The following is a 19680-nucleotide window of genomic DNA, read 5'->3' as shown; positions in this document are numbered from 1 at the left end:
GAAATGCCATTTGTCAAAATCTACATCCCAAACAAAGGATTGTTAAAGAGGAGCACATTCTGTTTTTATGGTGCAATCCTCCTACAAGTATTACATCAGGAGCAGCATTTTAAATTACCCTTTGGCTGTTCTTGCTTTCTGCTGTGTTCCTCTAGTGCATATTTGCATATTGTGCAATAATGCTTCCATTAAGTTCGTCAGTCTGTGATGAATCTACAAAATTCCTACAGCCACTGAGCCTCTGCCTCCTTTTTTCTTCTTGTGTAACTTCCTGTCCCCAGAGCCCTCCCTTTGAAACAGATTCAGGGCATAGTCCTCTACATGTTTGGACAGAGAAAAGTCTGCAACTCCAAAAACTCCAGGCTGATGTAAGCCTTCTTCCTTTCTAAACATGCATAGGATTACTCCTTAGCCCAATTAAGCAAACTTAGCAGATTTTCAGCATGTTTGAAAAGGGAATTCCTGGCAATGCAATTCCAGGAGCTGGTACCTGCTCATATGTACATTACAGTGTGTTTGCAAAGTACAGTATTTTCCATCCACCACTTCACCAGGCAAATGAAATCCAGTGAAGCTAAGGGGGAAATGGCAATGGCTTTCCCCATGATAGCATCCTCCTCAGGAATTGACTCCCATCCTGTGGCATACCACCTAATTAATTAATTAATTAATTTAAAATGGTGATTTGGCTCATTTAATTTTGACAATTATAGAAGAGAAAGTATCATGCTTTATAAACCCATTATTTCTCTCAGTGATGCAAACTACCCTAAGCATGCCTGCAGCCACCCTGGGTGCTTACTGCCTGACCCAGATTCCCTGTTTGCACGGCTAGAAGCTGCCTGAGCTCTGCTGCATGACGGGAAAGGAGCACCAGCCTTCCTCATGCTGAACCCTGCAGCAGTGCTGCTATTCTTGCCAGTCCCCTGGTGGCCTCGGCATGAAGCCTTCACTTTGAACGCCTACGGTGTTTTTCTGATCTTTTCAGGCTTTCGGGTTTAGCTTAGTTCTTTCGCTCTCTTGTGGGTAGGGCGACTGATCCTTCTCTGTTGGCAGTGAGATAATGTCATCGATAAGGAATCTTTACTAACTGGAGTGCTTCAAGCATAAGGTTTGAATGCTCTCCTATAGTTTAGTGTGGCTGGACAGAGATCATAGTAGACAGTGATTTTTCGGATTTGGAAAGGTCTTGGAGTTTACCCAAGTTGGCCCCCTTGATTGCATATTTAGCATCCTGTATTACCACATCCCTTGGCCTGTCTTCATTCACAGAATGAAATGTCATTGCCCCATGTGCTCTCTCAGTGTCTGCTGTCATAGTTTCTAGGACTGAGAACCGTTGAGAGACAGATAGCAAGGAATTCCACCATGTCTTGCTCTTCCATGGACCATGGCAGAACATGGGCTCAAACGTTCGCTCAGTGGCTCTGGTTTTCTAAATCTTCCAGCTTCAACTGCATTTCCACTGAAATTTTAATAAAGATTTGGATTTTCTTCCTGTGTCATGCTCAAGTCCTTTGCCCTATCAGAACTCCCAGCCACACCTGCCATGTTGTGGTTTAAGTCTGAGATTCAAATGCCCACAGCCCATTTCTCAGTGAGTTCATTGTATCTTCCATTTTTGTTAATAATGCCCAGCTGGTGTGCACTTCTCCATGTATTGTGAGCTCAAGTTGTTTGACATAATAAGACCTTCGTCTTCCTTCTTTGAGCTCCTCTGCCCCACCCTGGACTGAAGTAAGATTTTAGCTCTCTCATTCAGTGTCCAGTATGCATAGTTTGTGTCTTTGCAGAAACACTGTGGTTGGTTGTAGGGGTAAATGAAGCCAAATTTGATTCAGCTGGTGGCAGAGCATCATTCGAAGGCTCTATCATCATGTCACCCACCCCATTCTCCTGAATAATAATAGGGAAAGACAACGCTGGACTTCCAGGAAAAAGCAGTTGCCACTTCGGTTCAATGAATGTTCTCACACATGCATCATCCAATTTTTCCTTGAAGTTATTACCTAGTTGGGTAAACAGGAAATCCTTTTTATTATACCTTCCTGCCATGGGGATGTTCATAAAAGCTTAAACTAACTTCTGCTGTTGCCTCCAAGTGCAGTTCTGAGAGAAGCAGAGGTCAGTTACACCAAAGTTAAATTTTCACTAGGTGCAAAACAACCTAGTGTGATGCAGGTACATTAAAATGCATGCAAAAAGTAAGTTCAGCTCCTTTGGGCAAAATTTGGAGGAGCAGTCCCATTTTCTTCCTTTCAGCCTTTCTGTGTTCTTGATAATAGTGTATTGTGAAGACTATTTACAATAAAATTTCTGACTTTACTGTCTTTGATATTCATAGGATTGTTACTTTGGTGTTAGGTGCATGAACTAGGGTGAAACCTAAAACCGGACTAATTAGTTCAACAGAACTAACCTAATTGGGAGTAAGCCCTACAGAAAACAATGACTGGGTTCACACACCACCACCTGTCATGGTTAACTAGTCTCAGTAGGGTAGGACTAGTTCTTGCTAACTTGCTTTTTTTGGGGTAGGGGGAACAAGACATCTGACAATCCATGGCTTATTCTAAGGGCTGCTGAACCCATGATGGGTTGTTGAGTCATCCAAACTAAGGAGAAAGATCCCATCAGGGGTTGCAGTAAGTGGCAAGTAAGTCACTTGGTAAAAGGGGCAAAACGCACTTGGCACTCTTGATATTTCACCCATTCTGTGCTCAATTTCAATCAAAAGTTTCTTTTTTAAAAATACTTTTTCAGGTGAGCACTATTGGCTGCCCATCGGCTAGGCAGGAATCTTGCCCGGCTGATGTCTTGGTAAGTGCTTGCTGCCAAAATGCAGAAGGTGACATCCACAGACATTGACCAGGTGAGCCTGCATATGGGTTGCTTTATGCACACTTGGCAGCCATCAGTTGGCAAGCTATCAATTGAAATGCAAAGTGACAAAGGGCTTATTCCCTCAAAAGCAGTTGGCGAATATATAACCCTTAAGCTGTGTGATCTTCTGGTTTATAAGTATGGCCTGTGTGATCTTCTGGTTTATAAGTATGGCCCTGTCAGCTCTCAGTGGCCTCCACGTTGTCCATACTTCTCTAACCCTTTAAGCTCGCCAGAATGAGGATCTACACACCACCACCTTTTCACATCACTTATGTCCAACAGCTGTCCAAAAAGTTTTCTTTTTCCAAACTATGCAGCAAATAGGAACATTTGGAGTGGGGGAACTAAAAGTCTAGATATATTTCCCTCTTCCTTCCCCCCAGCTCAAATTTGCCATATGGGTTTTTAACATCTTAAACCCTAATCATTTAATTTAACTGATCGTTGTGCTAAAAATAGCTGCTGTAGTTCATTGCCTGGTGGACAGAAAAGCAATAATAAGCTACTCCTCGGATTGCTGTGACTGCCGATACCGCCCATAACTTTTGTACTGAGTTTGTCACCAAGCCTGTGAATTGAAGGAGGGAACTCTCTGGCCTTAGGAGTTGGTGAAACTGTCAATTACAGTTCCTCTCACTTTCTCATTTTGCCAGGCTCAAGTTCAGATCATACACACCTCTGAGATTGTCACCAGCCTTAGATCTGGTTCATCCTGACCACTGAGATGCGTATTTGTTTAAAGTTTGCATGAAAATCACAAGCATTTCTGTGTCCTGAAGGCCAAAAGAGAAATTAAAACTGTAACTCCAGTTACATGAGAGGAAGAGGTTCAGTTGGTTCTTTAATAAAGACATACACAGTTTAGTAAAGAAGCTACCCTACAGGGAAAATAGCAGATATGGGAGGGAGCATATACTCCTGTGTTGTGATACTTATACAACAGTTACAACTGACTGTGGTTGGTGAATGATTTTAAGCAACAGGCCTTACTCTGCAGATAAGCTTTTGCATAAATGGAAGTGCAAACCTCAGGATTCTGTGCAGCTATTTTTTCAGCTTATGTTTTAAAGAAACCTTTCTGTTCTGGTTCCTGATATGGAGTCCTGTAGAAGCCCAGTTGGTTTATGCATTTTGCAGCATTTTTCAGAAGCGCATTATGTACAGACACTGAAATCAATGCTGTCTTCAAACTTTTCTTTCAATACCATTATTTAACTGAAGTTAGAAACTTGGATGAATCTGTCCTACTATTAAATATAACATATTAGGTCAGAAAATGTTCCAGATAGCCTCCTCCTTTAAAAGCAAGAATGTTTACCTCCGCTGTGCGGGAAGGGGAAGAAATGCACGACCACCCATTTCACAACTAGCTCACAGCTTTGAGGAGGACAAGCTGCTTCTTCAGAGGGCCACCATAAGTCAGAGGCAACTTGAGGGCACGTAACAACAACGAACCAGGTGTTTTGTGGAAAAACCGAATCCCTTAACAGAGACAAAATGAAATTCATAGGGCTGTCTGCTCCCATTCTGCCACGGACACGCTGGAAGCACGAGCAGCTGCTTTAAGCTGTTCAGTGTTCTTCCAGGGATTGTCTTTCTCCGCATTCATCACCTCTTCCCTAAAGGTCTCTGCTGATCTACCCACAGAAGCATAAAGCTTTGGGGAACCCGCAAGCCTGCTGTGGGCTGGGGCTGGGGCAGGGGGGCGGGGGGACCTTTTCTGAGCAATTTGGTGGCCTGCAGCGGCTTCATCTTGTGTGCACCGAGTGGCACCTCAGCAGGCGTGGTGGGGAATGCAAGGGGAGCCCTTGCGCATCCCTCCCATGCACTTTCCTCTGATTGCGCCTCCTTCCCAAGAACGAGCAATAGTTCTTCTCATGAACAGAGTGATTCAGGGGTGTCCAACCTTTTGGCTTCTCTGGGCCACACTGGAAGAAGAACAAGGGTCTTGGGCCGCACATTAAATACACAAGCACTAGCGAAAGCTGATGAGGAAAAAAAAAAAACTCTGTGTATAATTTTTTTGATTGTTGGGCTTGACCCAACTGGCTTAAGATCGATATAACAGAATGTTATCAGCTGTGTACTAAGTTAGCATAATAGAATGCTTTGTGTATTGAGTAAGCATAATAGAAGGCTTCTTGTATTAAAATAGCCTAATAGAAGGTTTATCAGTTACCCCAGGCATATACAGAGTGTTACTTTAGCAAATGTGCAAGTTTCATCAAAGGTGTAAAACTTAAAAGGATAGACTAACTGCAAAGCCGCTCCGCTTTTTGTATCGGAAAATAGACTAACTGCAAACCTTCTCGCTTCTGTATCATGCTAGCTTGCTTTAGGCTGCCAATAAACAATTTTCCATTTGTTTGTAACCTGGTATAAAAATTCTGCTTTCTCTCTGCAGAGGGCTGGCACTCAATCCCACCCTTGTGAGATTGTGCTGGTCCCTGTGCAGGCAATAAAATCTTTTAAAAAATACCAACTGGTCTCTGATCTCTCTAAAACTGTGGGATACAACAGTGATATCCCTTGTTTGCAATGGCAGGTTGAAATATTATTGCAAATAGCTGCGTTTCACTTGCCAAGTCACCATGAGCACATGTAACATCTGATGGTGTCAATTCAACTCTCTCTGCTTAGAAGATAACACACTGGAAGCCTCACACCACCATAAAACTGAAGCCACAGTTGACCATAATAAAGTTTTTATCTATCTATCTGTGTACAATAGCATATATATGTTTATTTTACATGGTATTGCAACACAACGTTGTTGTCTACAAAGTTCACACTTGAGAACTGAGCAATCAAGTTACAAAAAAATTGCAAAATAATCTCATAATGTTTTAAGTAAATTTATAATTTTGTGTTGGGCTGCTTTCATAGCCATCCTGGGCCACATGCGGCCCATGGGCCACAGTTTGGACCCCCCTGGAGTAATGCCTGCTGTAGCAATGGGCTCCTTCCACCATTTTGTTCCCTCCATTTTGCTCTTTGCCATTGACTCCTCATTCTGTGTCTTCTCCCAGTTAAGTTGGTCTTTTGGATTGAAAGCTGCTGAGAATCTAGAGCATCTTCTTCTCCCTGTCTGTCCCTCAGTACAGGTCACGTCCAAGGGCAGCCTAGGCTGTTTCTGTTGTTCCACAAAAGGCACAACCCCACTTTGGGATGAATCCAAGTGAGTAGCCTCAGCCAGTCCTTGCTGCAGCAGCTTTAACTGCATTTTCTCTCACAGCTGCTTTCCAGAGTAGTACAATGCCTCCTGTTCCCACCCCCACCCTTACGATGCGAAGTGAAGCATCCCCGGCATGGCAGAGCAGGGAGAGTGGCAGATCCGGGCCAGAAGTTCCCCTGGCTCCATCCCAACCGCGGCCTCCCCGCAATTGCACCATCTCTGGCTAGAGGCCTTGTAGTAGCAGGACTAGCAGCACTGTTCTTGCCTGCAGCAACCCCTCGCTGCAGATCTGGTTTGCTGGACCCACAAGAGCTTTCACCCCAACAGCCAGGGACTGCATTTCTTCTTTCTTCGAAAGGAAGCTCTTGCCTGGCTTGCTGCTTTCTCAGCTGAACTGAGATCAATCTAAATTTAGAGGAAGTGGCTTTGTTGGGAACACTCACAGCAGCCAAGGGCTCGGTTTCTTCGCTTGAACTGAAAGTGTGGCCTTGGCTGCTCATATTTCTCCTCCTTTCTAATAAACCATGCTTTCAGAAATCTGGGCTCCCCTCTTATCCACATGGTCCACCCATTGATCTGCTTCCCCCTCCCCTCCCCTCCCCACCCGTGCCAGAGCATCTAGAAGTCCTGACTGCAAAAGCTTCTTCCATGACCCCCTGCATCTTTGCAATGACCCACGACTGCTCTGCCCTCTCTTGCATGCTTGAGGATGTCAGAATCCCGGAATCTCAATTTGAGAAGAGGGAATAAAACTTGGGTTTGTGGGAAAGACCAAGCGTCCGGACCATCTGAGGCTTTATTGTATTTCCCAGGTTCCCCGCGGGTGCGTAGTCACGATAATGCATTACCGGGCAGGCAGAGGTGAACTCTGCTGCAAAGCTTCTATACCATTACAGGGCATTTATAGGTACACAGGTACAGGGCAATTGATGACAGAATGCAGAGATTGCAATAAGATTCTGAGGTCATCACATACAGAACAGATAAATATCAGTCAATCACATTGTAACAATGAGATTAAAATATTTCTAATTGCCTGTATTGACACTTTAGTTAAGTAACTTGAACCCATCTCCAGGTCTGTTCAGACATGCAAATTCAAGCTACTAGAAACTATTCATGATAAGCTCAGACCCTTATCTCGACTCTAAACATTCTGCATGATCAGGGCACATGAAGCCCTCTGGGCTATCAAAAGATTATTGTAAACTGCATTCCAACAATGACTATTTACAATGAATATTTGGGCTAAAATGGCCTGTCTACTGTAGCCCACAGCTAAAGGTGAGAGAAAGGAGTGGGGGGAATGCCATTTTAAACAGTGACAGCTTGGTTTTGAGAAGGAAGACAGGATTTGATCCCACAGTGCAAAGGCACACAGGAGTAATGCTTTTCAGACAGGATTTATCCAAATTTTCCCAACAAGGATCAAAGCAGAGGATTTTGCATTCAGGATGCGTAGCAGTGAGGGGGAGAGGCACTTGTGAGATTTTCTGCCACATCTACCCAAACAGCTTGGCACCCCTAAGCTTGGGAGAGGAGACACAAATACCTTGGGTCAACCCTGTTCCTCTCCCAAATGCTGAAGCACCACCATATGGATGCTCCTGGCTCGCTGCTGACGAATCTTGTCATGTCTCTTTAACACTCAGGCGCCACATCCTTTCAGGAACTAGCTTTTCAATTCATCCTGCACTTGCTTCCTTAATGAAACAGCCCTTCATTCAAAAGCTTAGGGGTTGCCTGTACCTACAGCTGGCACCCTATGAAAACTTCCTACTGCCTGGACTCACTCTTCTAAAGGTGCACATTCCTGGCTCCTGTATATTTTGGTGTATCTGCTGGTTTCTAGGCTAGCTCTTCTGGACTGGCTGTACTCTGCATTTAGCAGAACAGCGTCAGATCCATCCCTAACTTTGAGAATGTTTCCAGTTTTAATTTTGCTTCATCCCAAACTTTAAAAAAAGGGTGTTTAGGTATGCATGGAAATTCATAAGCATATGTGTGCATATTTCTCCTAATTCACAGGTTTTAAAAATTAAATTCTGCTTAAGATACACACATTGTAGAAGCAGTTTTTCTAATGTAAGATATTTATTTTCCTGAATGTATATATGTCTGTATGCATTTTTTGGTTAGATATTGGTATTGCTTATTATTTATTTCATATCTGTACCAGTCCAGCCAAAGTTCTCTGGGCAGTTTACATCGATCCATAAAAGAGACAATAAAATGTAATAAAATATCAAAATAAGGAAAAAAGATTTAAAAGTTTAAAACAGCTAAAACAAACAATAGTGAGGAATTTCTCTGTAAATCATCTGGGATGAGTAATCCCCTTCAAGCCCCTGGGAGGCAAGAAAGTCTTTAAAGACCTCGGAAAACAGGGCCATCTTATCCTGGTACCAAAAAGATGACAAATTCAGCACCAAATGGACTGCAGTGGGGAGTCCATATGGTGTCCATAGACAGAGAAGGGCCTTTCCCTTATTGTCACCCTCTGCACTTCCTTCCGAGTTATGGTGGAAGTTGGTTCATATAATGATTTCTCCTCTAGTCCTATTCCTATCAGTTTGCCTTGGTAAATCTGAAAGAGATGTTGCAGATGGCTCAAGAGAACCGTACCTCAGAAGAACATGGAGTCAGAAGGGATCTTGAGACAAAATGAATCTAAAGTGGTGGGGTCATCCACTTTCATGTGCAATATCACCACTTCTGTGGCAATTTCAGAGCAGAATTCACAAGATATAGTGATGCCCATCAATTTGGGAGGCTTTAAAAGGAGACTGGAGAAGTTCATGGAGAAGAGGGTGATCCATGGCCACTCCTACTGATGAATAGTGTGCAAGCATTGTAGGTGATCGGTGCTACTTTATTTCTGAGCTCGCTGTGATTGCAGATATAATATCACCTGTAAGTTCTCTCTTCGGTTTGCTTCTGATCTTGTGAATAGAAAGCAGAAGCCTTATGGACATAGCTTAGAGTACAGGATTGCCTTCTGTAGAATCTGTAGTACTTCTAAGGACAGTGTATGGCGTAACAGTTACAGCCTGAAATACAAAAAGGCGCAAATGAAATAATTTGATCTAAGAATTCGTTCCACTGACATCATCATTATGAACAACGCCCTCACGATGCGATCTTTCCTCCTCTGAGGCTTAAGGCCTAAAAGTGTTAAAAAAGATTTTTATTGTTTGAACCCATAAAAAGTAGGGGTGGGTGAGGTTTGCCCTGTAGAGTGGGTTTTTAATGAATGTACTGAAGCTACACGCAAATAAGTCATAATAATAATTCACAATTTCTAGACCAAGACGTGACTCCAAATGAACTTGCTGTTGAAAATCCAAATGGCTTTTGGAACTTGAAATGCATTAGAAACAAATAGGCATGTATTAAAAATGTTCTTGTAGCCCTTAACATGAACATGAATGCAATCATCTTTTTCAAAAAATAATAAAAAGGGATCACATTCTCAAGCTTAATAAAATGCACCTTTTATTAAAAATGTGGACACAGTTTTAAAAATGTGTACAAGAATTTTCATTCTTCAATCAGTAAATGTGCATTTGGGTGCATGTTACCACTTTATTTTGAAAAAGAGACAATTCTGCTTTTCTTAAAATAAAAAAGAAACAGTAACAAGGTCACCTGAGCATCAAGGTAGAAAATGGAGTACCTCGATGAGCTTAAACACCCCTCATTTTTCCATCCCTAGGAATGGGAGAAGTGAAGGATTTCAGCAATAAACTGCTGGATAAAGATAAGGGTAGCAAGGCAAGACAACAGAGAAACTGATTTCTTTCTGCATTTTGTCCATTGTGGAAAGGGGCAACACCTAGCAGGAAGGATGGGGCCCCCAGCAGACTGAAGAGAGAAGAAGGCTAGATGGTCCCCACTGCAACAGCAGTAAAGGAAGAAGTCTTACACTTTGGCATCGCATTAAATACGGGGAACGTAAGAGAGGGGACAAGGGTAAGCACTGCACTCTACCTGTTCAACACAGTGACCTGCTGAAATGTCGCCAACGGATGTTGAATGTAGATAAAGAGATGATGGCTTAGGAAACAGGTTTCGACATTGGTTGTTGGCATACTGACTGATGAAATTAGGTCTGGGATGACTCCGTCTCTCTAGTACTCACAGGCTTCCTCTCGTGCTCAGCCCAGCTTTGCAAAGTGAGCTGAGCTGAGAGAAAGTCCATGAACGCTCGCGGAACGAACGCTGGGCAACCAGCAGCTTTTTCTCCATCAGGTGGAGCAGCAGAAGGCGGCTGGAGGTGGTGTGAACGACGCCTGCTGCTTGTGCAGCAGTCACCTGGAGCGCCATTCCTGGCGTGACCAGTCCCTTTCCATGTCATGGCTGCTGCACGTGACATGGAAAGGGACACCGCTGGTGGCTGAGCTCACCAGGCATTGGGCCTGCTATGCCCGATGTGGAAGGAGCTTGGCCATGCGGGGCTGGGCAAGTACAGGGCCCTGCATGGCCCCTGGCAGCCTCTCTTTCTGTGCCACGTGTAGAGGGATGCTCCTTGCACAGCACATGGGCTCAATTCCTGGTCAGTGTTCCCATGAACACCAGATGTCCTCACCAGGAACGGAAGCTGGAATGAAACGTTCCTCTTCTGGCACAACTTTGGCCCCGTCTAGACTATTTATATCTATGCATGAGTTTTTAATTACAGTACTATATATATTTAATTAAATAATATATATTTAATTTTATTAATATATGTTTTATTTAATCATGTTGTTGAGATTTTATTCTGCTTATTTATTATGCTATTGTAATTGCGTTAATTGCATTACTTTATTCATGTGATTCGCTGACGTTCTATTGCAATGGATCCCCTCCGCCGGTATTCACGGGCTTCCTCTCGTGCTCATACCAGTCCCACAAAGCAAGGCAAGGCAAGAGGATGTCTGTGAATGCTCAGAGAGCTCCAGTCGTGCAACCTGCAACCGTCCCCATCAGGAGTGGCTGCAGGAGGGGAACGAGGGGAGCTGTGAGTGGGTACACCAGCCACCATCCCCAGTGACCAACCTGCATCCCCACTGGGGGCCACAGCGGGCATGGAAGGAGGGTGCTGCCTGCACAGTGCGTGGGGCCTGTGAGCACTGGGCACGCTTGCCGGGAACTCAGGCTTTGGGCTGCCGCAAAGTAGGAACCTGAAACCAGGGAACGTGATGGATTTTCTGCACAAAACGGGTCCCTGCTAGGGACTCGGAGCTGCTGCAAAGGGAACTGGCACCCAGGGAGCTGAGCACAGACTCCAACCCCCACAGAGATTCCTCACACTTCCCTAGATGAAATATTTTGCATGGAAATAGCACGGCGGTAATTGGAGGTGTAGGGTCAGTATGAGGAGAGTTCCAGCAGGAGAGACAGAAGTGGCTCTCATCTGCATATGGGGGCAATTAAAGGGTGGGAAATGAGCAGTGGAGAACAGACCTGTGAGGGATCTGGACACAAGAAGGGAAAGAAGAGGGAGAGCTCCTACCAGTGGAAGTACTGGGACAATGTTTAGGCAGGTTGGAAGAGCACAAGCTGAGATCTGTGGCATCACGAGAACCAGCAGGAGGAGAGCAGCCAGCTGAACCCAAGGCAGCAGAAACGTCAGGAAAAATGAGGAATGACTGGACACCTTTTGGTCATGTCATCTTTGGCTAAGAAAGCTTTGTAGATTAGCCCAGCTGAACCTGGTGCATCCCATGTTTTGAGCTACACTTCCCACCATTCCCATCTATTGATCTTGCTGGCTGGGATTATAGGCCTTGAAGTCCAAAACATCTTGGACTTCAGGTTGGACAAGGCTGACTCTGCTGTATCAGGCTCATGATCCAGACACAGCATCACCCAGAACTCGAAGACAGCTGCAGGAATTGTACAACACACACTTCTCACTCATGAGCAATCATAAATCCTAGACTTTCCCATAGGACTGGGTTAAGACCTGAGCAAGGCATTCAAATGCTTACCATCTCGTTTTCACAGCAGCCCACCCGGCATGCAAAATGTGCTGTTGTAACAGTGATGCAGAACTCCAGTGCACTGAGAAAGATGAATATGACAGAAACACCAGTAGTTCCATACTGTGAAGGGGAGGAGGAGGAGAAGCAGGCGTTATATACCAGTTGCCCCTACAATTGGCCTTGACTGCAATGTTAGAAAGGGCCCTTCTAACCACTTTCCAGACCTGCAGTGAAGAGACTGCGGGAAGAGAAGAGCAGGGCTGGCCCTCCCAGTCGGCAGTGCAAGGGACCCGCAGGTGCCAGGGGACAGCCGGGCAGGCGCTGTCACATTCATTTCAGGGGGAAATATAGCATTTGTGACTTGTCTTCCAGCGCTCCACAACTCTGGACTGCTATTAACTTATCACGGCTTCCCTGCTTTTCTCCCCAGAGATCGCAAAAGCCGGCTGTTGTGATTTCAACATGCCCATGTGACACCCTGGAGGGGTTCTCAGTGGCTATCCAAGCCTCTTTTTATTTCAGTTTTTTACATGCACACACAAAATGATCAAACAAGCACTCTGAGTCTTCTTTTTAAATTAAACACACTCGTGCGATTGCAAAGTGCAATTACAGTCATGCAAAGGTGTGGGGGGGTCTAAAACCTCTGCCGGGCGCAGTCCTGACTTGGGCCTGCTGCCAAGGTGCAGCAGGGACAAACTTTGGGCATTGCATAGAGGGCTGCTGTTCCACCCACTCTGATGTTTCTGACAAACGGTACAACCGGTCTTTATTCATGAACAGGGGTGGTGTGATTTACTTCCTTTTCATGGCAAGACCCTCCACTTCTCCCACCAGGTAGTCCACACATTGGTGCACATTTGGCCGGTTCCTGAAATCCCTGAGGACTTGGGAAGGTGTCTTGTGAAAACACCCGTGTCTTAGGAAAAGGTGTCTGGACAGTTAACATTAGGTAGTACCCAATGGTGGGATGCTGTGATGCAAACCCAGTCAGTAATATTTGTTAGAGTTTGTTAATTTACCTTTTCGTAAATGAATTCCTGTCTGTTTACATGTAGCTCTACAATGAATAGACTGATGCCAACTAATGCCACTACAGCACAGGTGATGTTCATTCCTGCATTGCATCTCACCTGAGAGAAAAACACAGACTGCCAGTCTCATGTAAACATTTCCATTTGCTCCCCCTGGACCTCACATGTTGAGTCACCTTTGCTAAGCTGGAGAAGTGCAGGCCTGTACCCCGGAAGGGTGACTATGAGTACATGTGGAAACGGAGCGGAGGATTGGACTCAATGGCCTTATAGGCCCTTTCCAATTCGACTATCCTATTCTATACGCTATCTTCTCTAGGATTCCAAGCTCAATGTGCTAATGCAAGTACTTCTCTCTGACCATCATCTGGGGAGGCATTGCAGAGCAACAAATATCAATCCAAGAAAATTTCCTCAGTACGAGACCTGCCCTGTGTTCTAGACAAAATGTTCCCAGGCCTGGTTGCCAGATTCCCAGTCTCAAGACCTCAGTCGCCATATATATAGTGGTACCTTGGCTCATGAATGCCTCAGTTCACAACCAAATTGGGTCAAGAATAGAAATTTCTGAAAAATTTTGCCTCGGGTCGCAAACTCTGCATCGGATGTCAATTGCGATTGCGCCCACCTCCCCCTCGAGCACGCCCGCTTCAAATTTTTGTGATTAAAAAAAATAGTCACAGAACGGATTAACCTTATTTACACTGAACCTTATGGGGAAATTTGACTTGGCTGACAACCAATTTGGGTCATGACCAGAGTCCTGAAATGGATTAAGTTTGTGAGCCAAGGTACCACTGTACGTAGGATGGTGAAAACCAAAGGTGCAACTTAGCTGACCCCTTTTCTTGATTGGCTGCAGAGCCGTGGAGTAACAGTCATATATAGCACTTGGATGCAGGAGTAATGCACATCTGAACAGGTGAGACTGTTGATATGGAGCAGTAAGAAGGAATGATATTTATTGGCACCTTCAGCACGGTGGGAAACAGAATTGTTGGGAAATGCTACATATCTTACCAAGGAAGGGCTTGGATGGGTGATGGCATGAACTGCCAGGGATCCTGAAATAATGAACTGTCAAAGGAAGGAGAAAAACATGTTTGAATTCAGTTAATAGTTGCCACAAACTCTTCTGTGTTCTGAAAAAATAAGTACTATGAGAATGCCATTTGATGATTATTTCCCCCGGCCCCATTCATTTATCCTGGATGTTGGGATAATGAGCTTCCCCTCAGCTCACATTCTGGTGTGCAATTTACACATAGGGAGACCCATGATCTAATCCTTGTGGGACAATGTGAAATCTGGATAGTAAAAATGTCAACAAATTTAAGTCTCCCATCTTTTACAGTTTTTTTCCCTACAAACCAAAACATGTCTGAGGTACTTAAATATCTCCAAATGTGTACATGAACAGTTATGGGGGTACTTTTTACCTCAAACTACAACACAAACAGAGGCTAAGGACAGGTCTTCTTAGTTTCTTTTGAAAGGCAAATGTCTAAGCTAAAACCTCCATAAACAAAATTCAAATCCACTGAGGGAAAGCATTTTTAAATGCTGGTTTGAAGTTTGTTGCCCAAGCTGTTATACAGTGCTTGGCAAGCAATGCACCAAGCACTGTTATAACCAGCAGCTGAAGTCTTAGAACCACAGAAAAATAGAGTTGGAAGGGGCAAGTCAAGTTGCTGGATCCAACCCCCTGCTCATTGCAAGACCTCAGGTTAAAGCATCCCTGACAGGTGGTTGTCCAACTGCCTCTTGATTATCCCAGTGTGGGAGAACCCACAACCTCAGGGGTTATCGGTCCCATTGTCCTATTGATTTAACAGTCAATTAATGATTTAAAGATTTCCCTGATCAGCCCAAATCTGCTTTCCTGCTATTCCACCTTCTTAAATTTCCTGTACTAGCTAAAGTCCATTCTTCTGTTGATTAAATTGACCTCAGAGAACCATCAGGACAAACAAAAGACTTTCATATGACGCACTTTGTCCTGGTATAAGAAATGACCCCCTTTCCAGTCAATGTTATTTGTTCAGATTTATTTATTTATAGGATTACTGTTAAGGTCGACTGACATCACTTTTAACCGAGAGAGACTGAACTTAGGACTATCCAAGCTATATCATCAGGAGTAATACATTCAGAAATGACTAGGAAATTGCATTTATGAATGCAAAAAGTTCTGATCTTGTAAGTGCAGCTTGTACTTGTATTTCTTCTGGATAGAATCCAGCACCATGTGAGCAGACTCTTTTCCCCTCCCAGGCAGCCCCTACTTTATTGTGGAAATTCCACACAAAATAAAACACAATGAAAAACAATGAAATTATTTTTTATGCAATCAGAATTAAAAACAGCTGGGGGGCATTTATAAACTGCTTTTCAGGGTGGATGCCCTTCTGACATGGCTTAAAACATGAAAATCAATATAATGAAAAACTGATACAACAGGAAGACAGTGAATAGTCACAAACTCCAATATTGAAACATGATTAGAGACCTGTTCTGCAACTGCAGAGCAAAGCAGCTCAGTAAAAATAATTAGGGAATCCCTCTTCTCAAGGGTGGAAGACACGTTTACATGCCCTGGAAGATTCATGTCTTCCCAGGGAGTCACGAAAGCAGATGAAACCAGAGGTTTGCCCTTAGAGACAGAACTGATGGAAGGATGCTGCCCTTGTGTCCCCCCCCCCCCCTTTCAGAAGGAAGCCATCGCCTTTCCGTGTCTTGGTCCAGGAAGAATGTGACAAGATATTAAGCCATTTCCCACATCCCTGTGTGCGTGCGTGCGTGCGTATGTGCGAGCACTGTTGGTGCCCAGTCCTGAATGTTCTGGGGAAATGATAAATAAGAAAACTTACACTACATCTGTGCCTATTCCCATTCACAAAAATGAAATGAAGGTGACAGGAATAAAGCTTGTTTATCAATGACTAATTCACACACAGAAAACTAAATATGAATCTCCTCTTTGGGGTCAAAATCCACTACTAGAGGCACTGAAACACGCTGACTTTCAAAGATGAATAGCATCCTACTTACAAGTAGTCCACCACAAATTGGGTAACTGCCCATGTAGGCCATAGTCTGATTTTGCTTTCCATGGGCAATGCTGATGAGAACCCCAAGGCAAATGTGTGTCACCCCAATCATGATCTGGACGGCCTGTGAGAAAGAGATGCAAATGAGGCAAAACTGTCATTGGACCTCCCAGCACAAGTGAAATGCCTAAGAGGAAAACAGATTGGAATCTGCCTAAAAAGGAGAAAAAAGGTGTGTGTGTGTGGGGGGGGGGAATCTTAAAAGCCAAGCTCCTGTTGCCACATTTACTTAGTGTGTATTTAGTGTGTGTGTATATCTATGATGCTAATTTTTTTTACCCTCAAGATACATGTAGAGTGCCCTGACTTGGACCAGAACAGCAGCACATCAGGAGAGACTGTCCCCCAGAGCTTTTGCTTACTAAAATCCCACCTTCGTGGGGGTTAAAAAGAGAAACAAAAAAGAGCCTCTATGGATGGCTCCATTGAGTAAAAAAAAGCTGCTTGCTAGAATGATAATCTCCCTAACCTGTCATCTGAACTTAAAAGCTGGAAAAAGGAGAAACAACAAGAATCTAAATTTACAGATTTGCTCATGTGTCTATTTTGCTCTGGGCTGGAACATGGGTCTCCTCTGTTCCATGAACGACATGCTCCAGGAATTGACTGTTGCTGGGAATATTACCTGTTTCCTAATATGCCTATGAAGCCGTGTGTTTCCACCTTGTGTGCACCAAATGTTAGCATTCTGGCTCACCTAAACATACCTTAACAAATCTGGAGTACAATCCTCTCACTCCATTTCTGGAGTTTTTTCCCCCCAGACATTCCTTGTAGTTGAAGTTGCCACATTTCCATTCCTAAGTAATGTGTAGGGCTAAATCATTCTGAAGGTAGCCCTTTATTACCCTGCTTTTAGGAAACAGTGTCTTCAGATGTTTGTAGTGGCCAGAATGATTTGTATTATGAGTTCCAAGGGCCCAAGCACATCACCAGCTAGCCAACAGCCTTCAGTGTCCTCACACCTGACTGAATCAGGCAGCCAGCCATTCATTAAGTTCCTTAAATATCAGTAACAAAAGCACTTCAGAGCAAAGGATACTGAGAGGGTCCTGAGACAGATCTTGTCGCTTGCTTGCAAGTCCTTTGTTAATGGGTCTCTTCATCAGTATAGCTTTTATTTGGAGCATCATGGGAGCTATTCATGGTCCTGAGCTTCACTCCCAAATTAAGTTCACTACCATGAAATGCCATGGATAGACCCTATAGAGCTCCAAAGAAAGGCTAGAATAAATGAGAGGTCTCATGGACACAGGAGTCACCAGCCTTCCCAACAGTCTCTCTTGCCCTGAAATCACCCCAAGTCTGGACCCCGCAGGGGTCCCCACAGCCCTCAATGTGACCAGATGCAAAAGTGCGCTTACCCCCAGCGTCTTGGTCTCGACATTGAGGAGCTTCGTGAATGCCCCCACTTGAGGGGTCTGCTGTGGTGGGTTACTGGGGCATCCATACAGTGGGTATTGCACAGTAACGGGTGGCTGAATAGTGCTTCCAGGGGTCCCCTGGCCTGCCAGGTTTGTGCCAGTGCCAACTGGGGGAATGAAGATCACAGTCCCACCAGCCATCCTTGCTGGATCCATCGCTGCAGGGTGATATTTCTACAAAACAACCAGAAAGCACCTTTCATGTATTTGCAACTAAGGTAGGCTGTCATTTTTCTGTCCTAGAAATGAAATGAATGAATGATTATAAATATGGCCAGCCTGTCAGATGAGCACACAGAATGATCTTGGGCTTCAAATGCTGGAAGACTGACATTTGGAGAGAAAAAGATACACTGCTTGGGTCAAATGTTTAAGATTCTATTGCAGAAAAAGTGTAAAAAAAGAAAGGAATGATAGGAAATCCCACTGCACTGCACATGTTTCTTCTTCAGTCCTTTCAGAGATGAATTCTGCTTCAGTTTACATGACTGTTTTCCTTAAACCTGTTTCTCTCCATCCCAGGGCATTTACATGATGTTCCTCAAGGGGTTAGTTCTACGCTTGACAATGTACCTCAGTCATATCTCTCTTCTAAGTGAAAGGAAATAAAAGCAATACCTGATGTGACTGTAGCATGAACCTGTTGGTAACTCTGGGAGGTAGGGAAGGATTACCTGACCTACTGGGAAGATGCTGGAAAAACCAGATGCTAGCACTGTGGGGAGCTGGTGTGCAAGGTCTTGGGAGGCAATGAAGGGTTCTTGTTATGCATGAGGAGGACATATCAGAAATCATGTCCCAAGGACACTGGAGATAGCTGCAATGAGGAATCAACACCTGGAGTAAAGGACTGGTCATTCCTGAGTCCTGATCCGGCTGCGGGGGAATAAAGCTCAAGGCATGAAAGGTTTGGTGTCTCTCTTTGAGGAGAGGTTCCACTTCTGCTGCTCTGAGCTGAAGAACACTGTGCTACCCTGTTGTTGCCCGTGCCTGAAGTTGGTAGAGTATTTGAGTGCATAGCTGAGGCTAAGCTGAATTCTGTTATTTTCTGCACCTGAGTGGGCCAACTAAGTCCAGGGGTTTGGGATTTTTGGTTGCTTGCTGTTGCTGCTTTCCAAATTCCCCTTCCCTTCCCCTTCCACTTCCCCTTTTTTTATCCTTTTAGCTGTAATTTTAATATCTTCCACCCTTTTATTTTATCCTTTTAATAAGGCTATTTTCCCCAAAGCTTGGGTTTGTCATGTGCTCAGTCCAGTGTCTGGTCCAGGGGTCTGAGAGCCGGGATAATCTGGGCTGGATTTCAGTTGTGGGAGTGGGGAATCCTGGTTGGCTTTCTGCTACAGTGACTAGGACAGGGGTTGGCAACCCACGGCTCCAGAGCCGCATGTGGCTCTTGACCCCCTCTGCTGCAGCTCCTTCGCTCAAAACACCCACCGGCACAGCCGGTGATCTGCTCAAAGCCGCTAGCTAGTTAAGTAAATCAGCTAGTTAAGTAAATCATTGCATTTCTCTGCTAAACAAGCTTCCTGCAGGCTCTCATGTTACAGGAAACAAAATGCTGCTGAAAGGATTCTCTTTGTCCCATTTCATCTGAATGTTAAACCCTGCTTGGGACCTGTCACAATTCACAGCACTTGACTGTTTATCTGCTAATCAGTCACTAAACACACCTATATCTCCCCTCTATCTCCACACAGCCACCAATCTGCGGATTTACTGAGCTCCCCCCCCCCGCCCTCCCCCGTGGACTAACCATGGATAAATCGAAGAAAAGAAAAGTTTCTGAAGAAAACCGAACATTTAATGGTATGTGGGTAGATTCATTTGCTTTTACTGCTGACCAGCTTATGGGGTTTGTTGTTTAATGTATGCAGCCCTTTAGCACTGACTTTGACTCTTCAGGAAACTGTTCTCCTAATCAAAATATATGAAAGGAGTCCTACTAGTTTATAATGTAAGATTAAAAATAACAGTTTGTAGTGACTGAACAAGAGCTGCAGCTAAATCATAATGAAGATAACACTGCATATATCGTATTTCACCTTAATGCTATGTATATCTTCATTATGATTTAGCTGCAGC

The 19680-nt window shown here is 44.3% G+C and overlaps 1 protein-coding gene across 1 annotated transcript in view; it reads right to left on the bottom strand.

Moving 5' to 3' along the window:
- Window positions 1-7452: 7452 nt before the first annotated feature.
- The window catches only part of LOC123021269 (membrane-spanning 4-domains subfamily A member 8-like), a 16033-nt gene continuing 3805 nt past the window's right edge, over window positions 7453-19680 (bottom strand). Inside the window, exons 2-7 of the mRNA XM_044425907.1 lie at window positions 17539-17772; window positions 16116-16238; window positions 14085-14141; window positions 13053-13163; window positions 12037-12150; window positions 7453-9111 (exon numbers count right to left, since the gene is read on the bottom strand). Coding sequence (XP_044281842.1) covers window positions 9040-9111; window positions 12037-12150; window positions 13053-13163; window positions 14085-14141; window positions 16116-16238; window positions 17539-17754 — 693 coding nt within the window. The 5' untranslated portion in view covers window positions 17755-17772 and the 3' untranslated portion in view covers window positions 7453-9039. The remainder of the gene's footprint in view (window positions 9112-12036; window positions 12151-13052; window positions 13164-14084; window positions 14142-16115; window positions 16239-17538; window positions 17773-19680) is intronic.

The sequence above is a fragment of the Varanus komodoensis genome, unplaced genomic scaffold, assembly GCF_004798865.1.
Source record: "Varanus komodoensis strain SLA01 unplaced genomic scaffold, ASM479886v1 scaffold16, whole genome shotgun sequence".
NCBI lineage: Eukaryota > Metazoa > Chordata > Lepidosauria > Squamata > Varanidae > Varanus > Varanus komodoensis.
The sequence above is the reverse complement of the archived record's forward strand: the minus strand, read 5'-3'. Positions and strand labels throughout refer to the sequence as shown.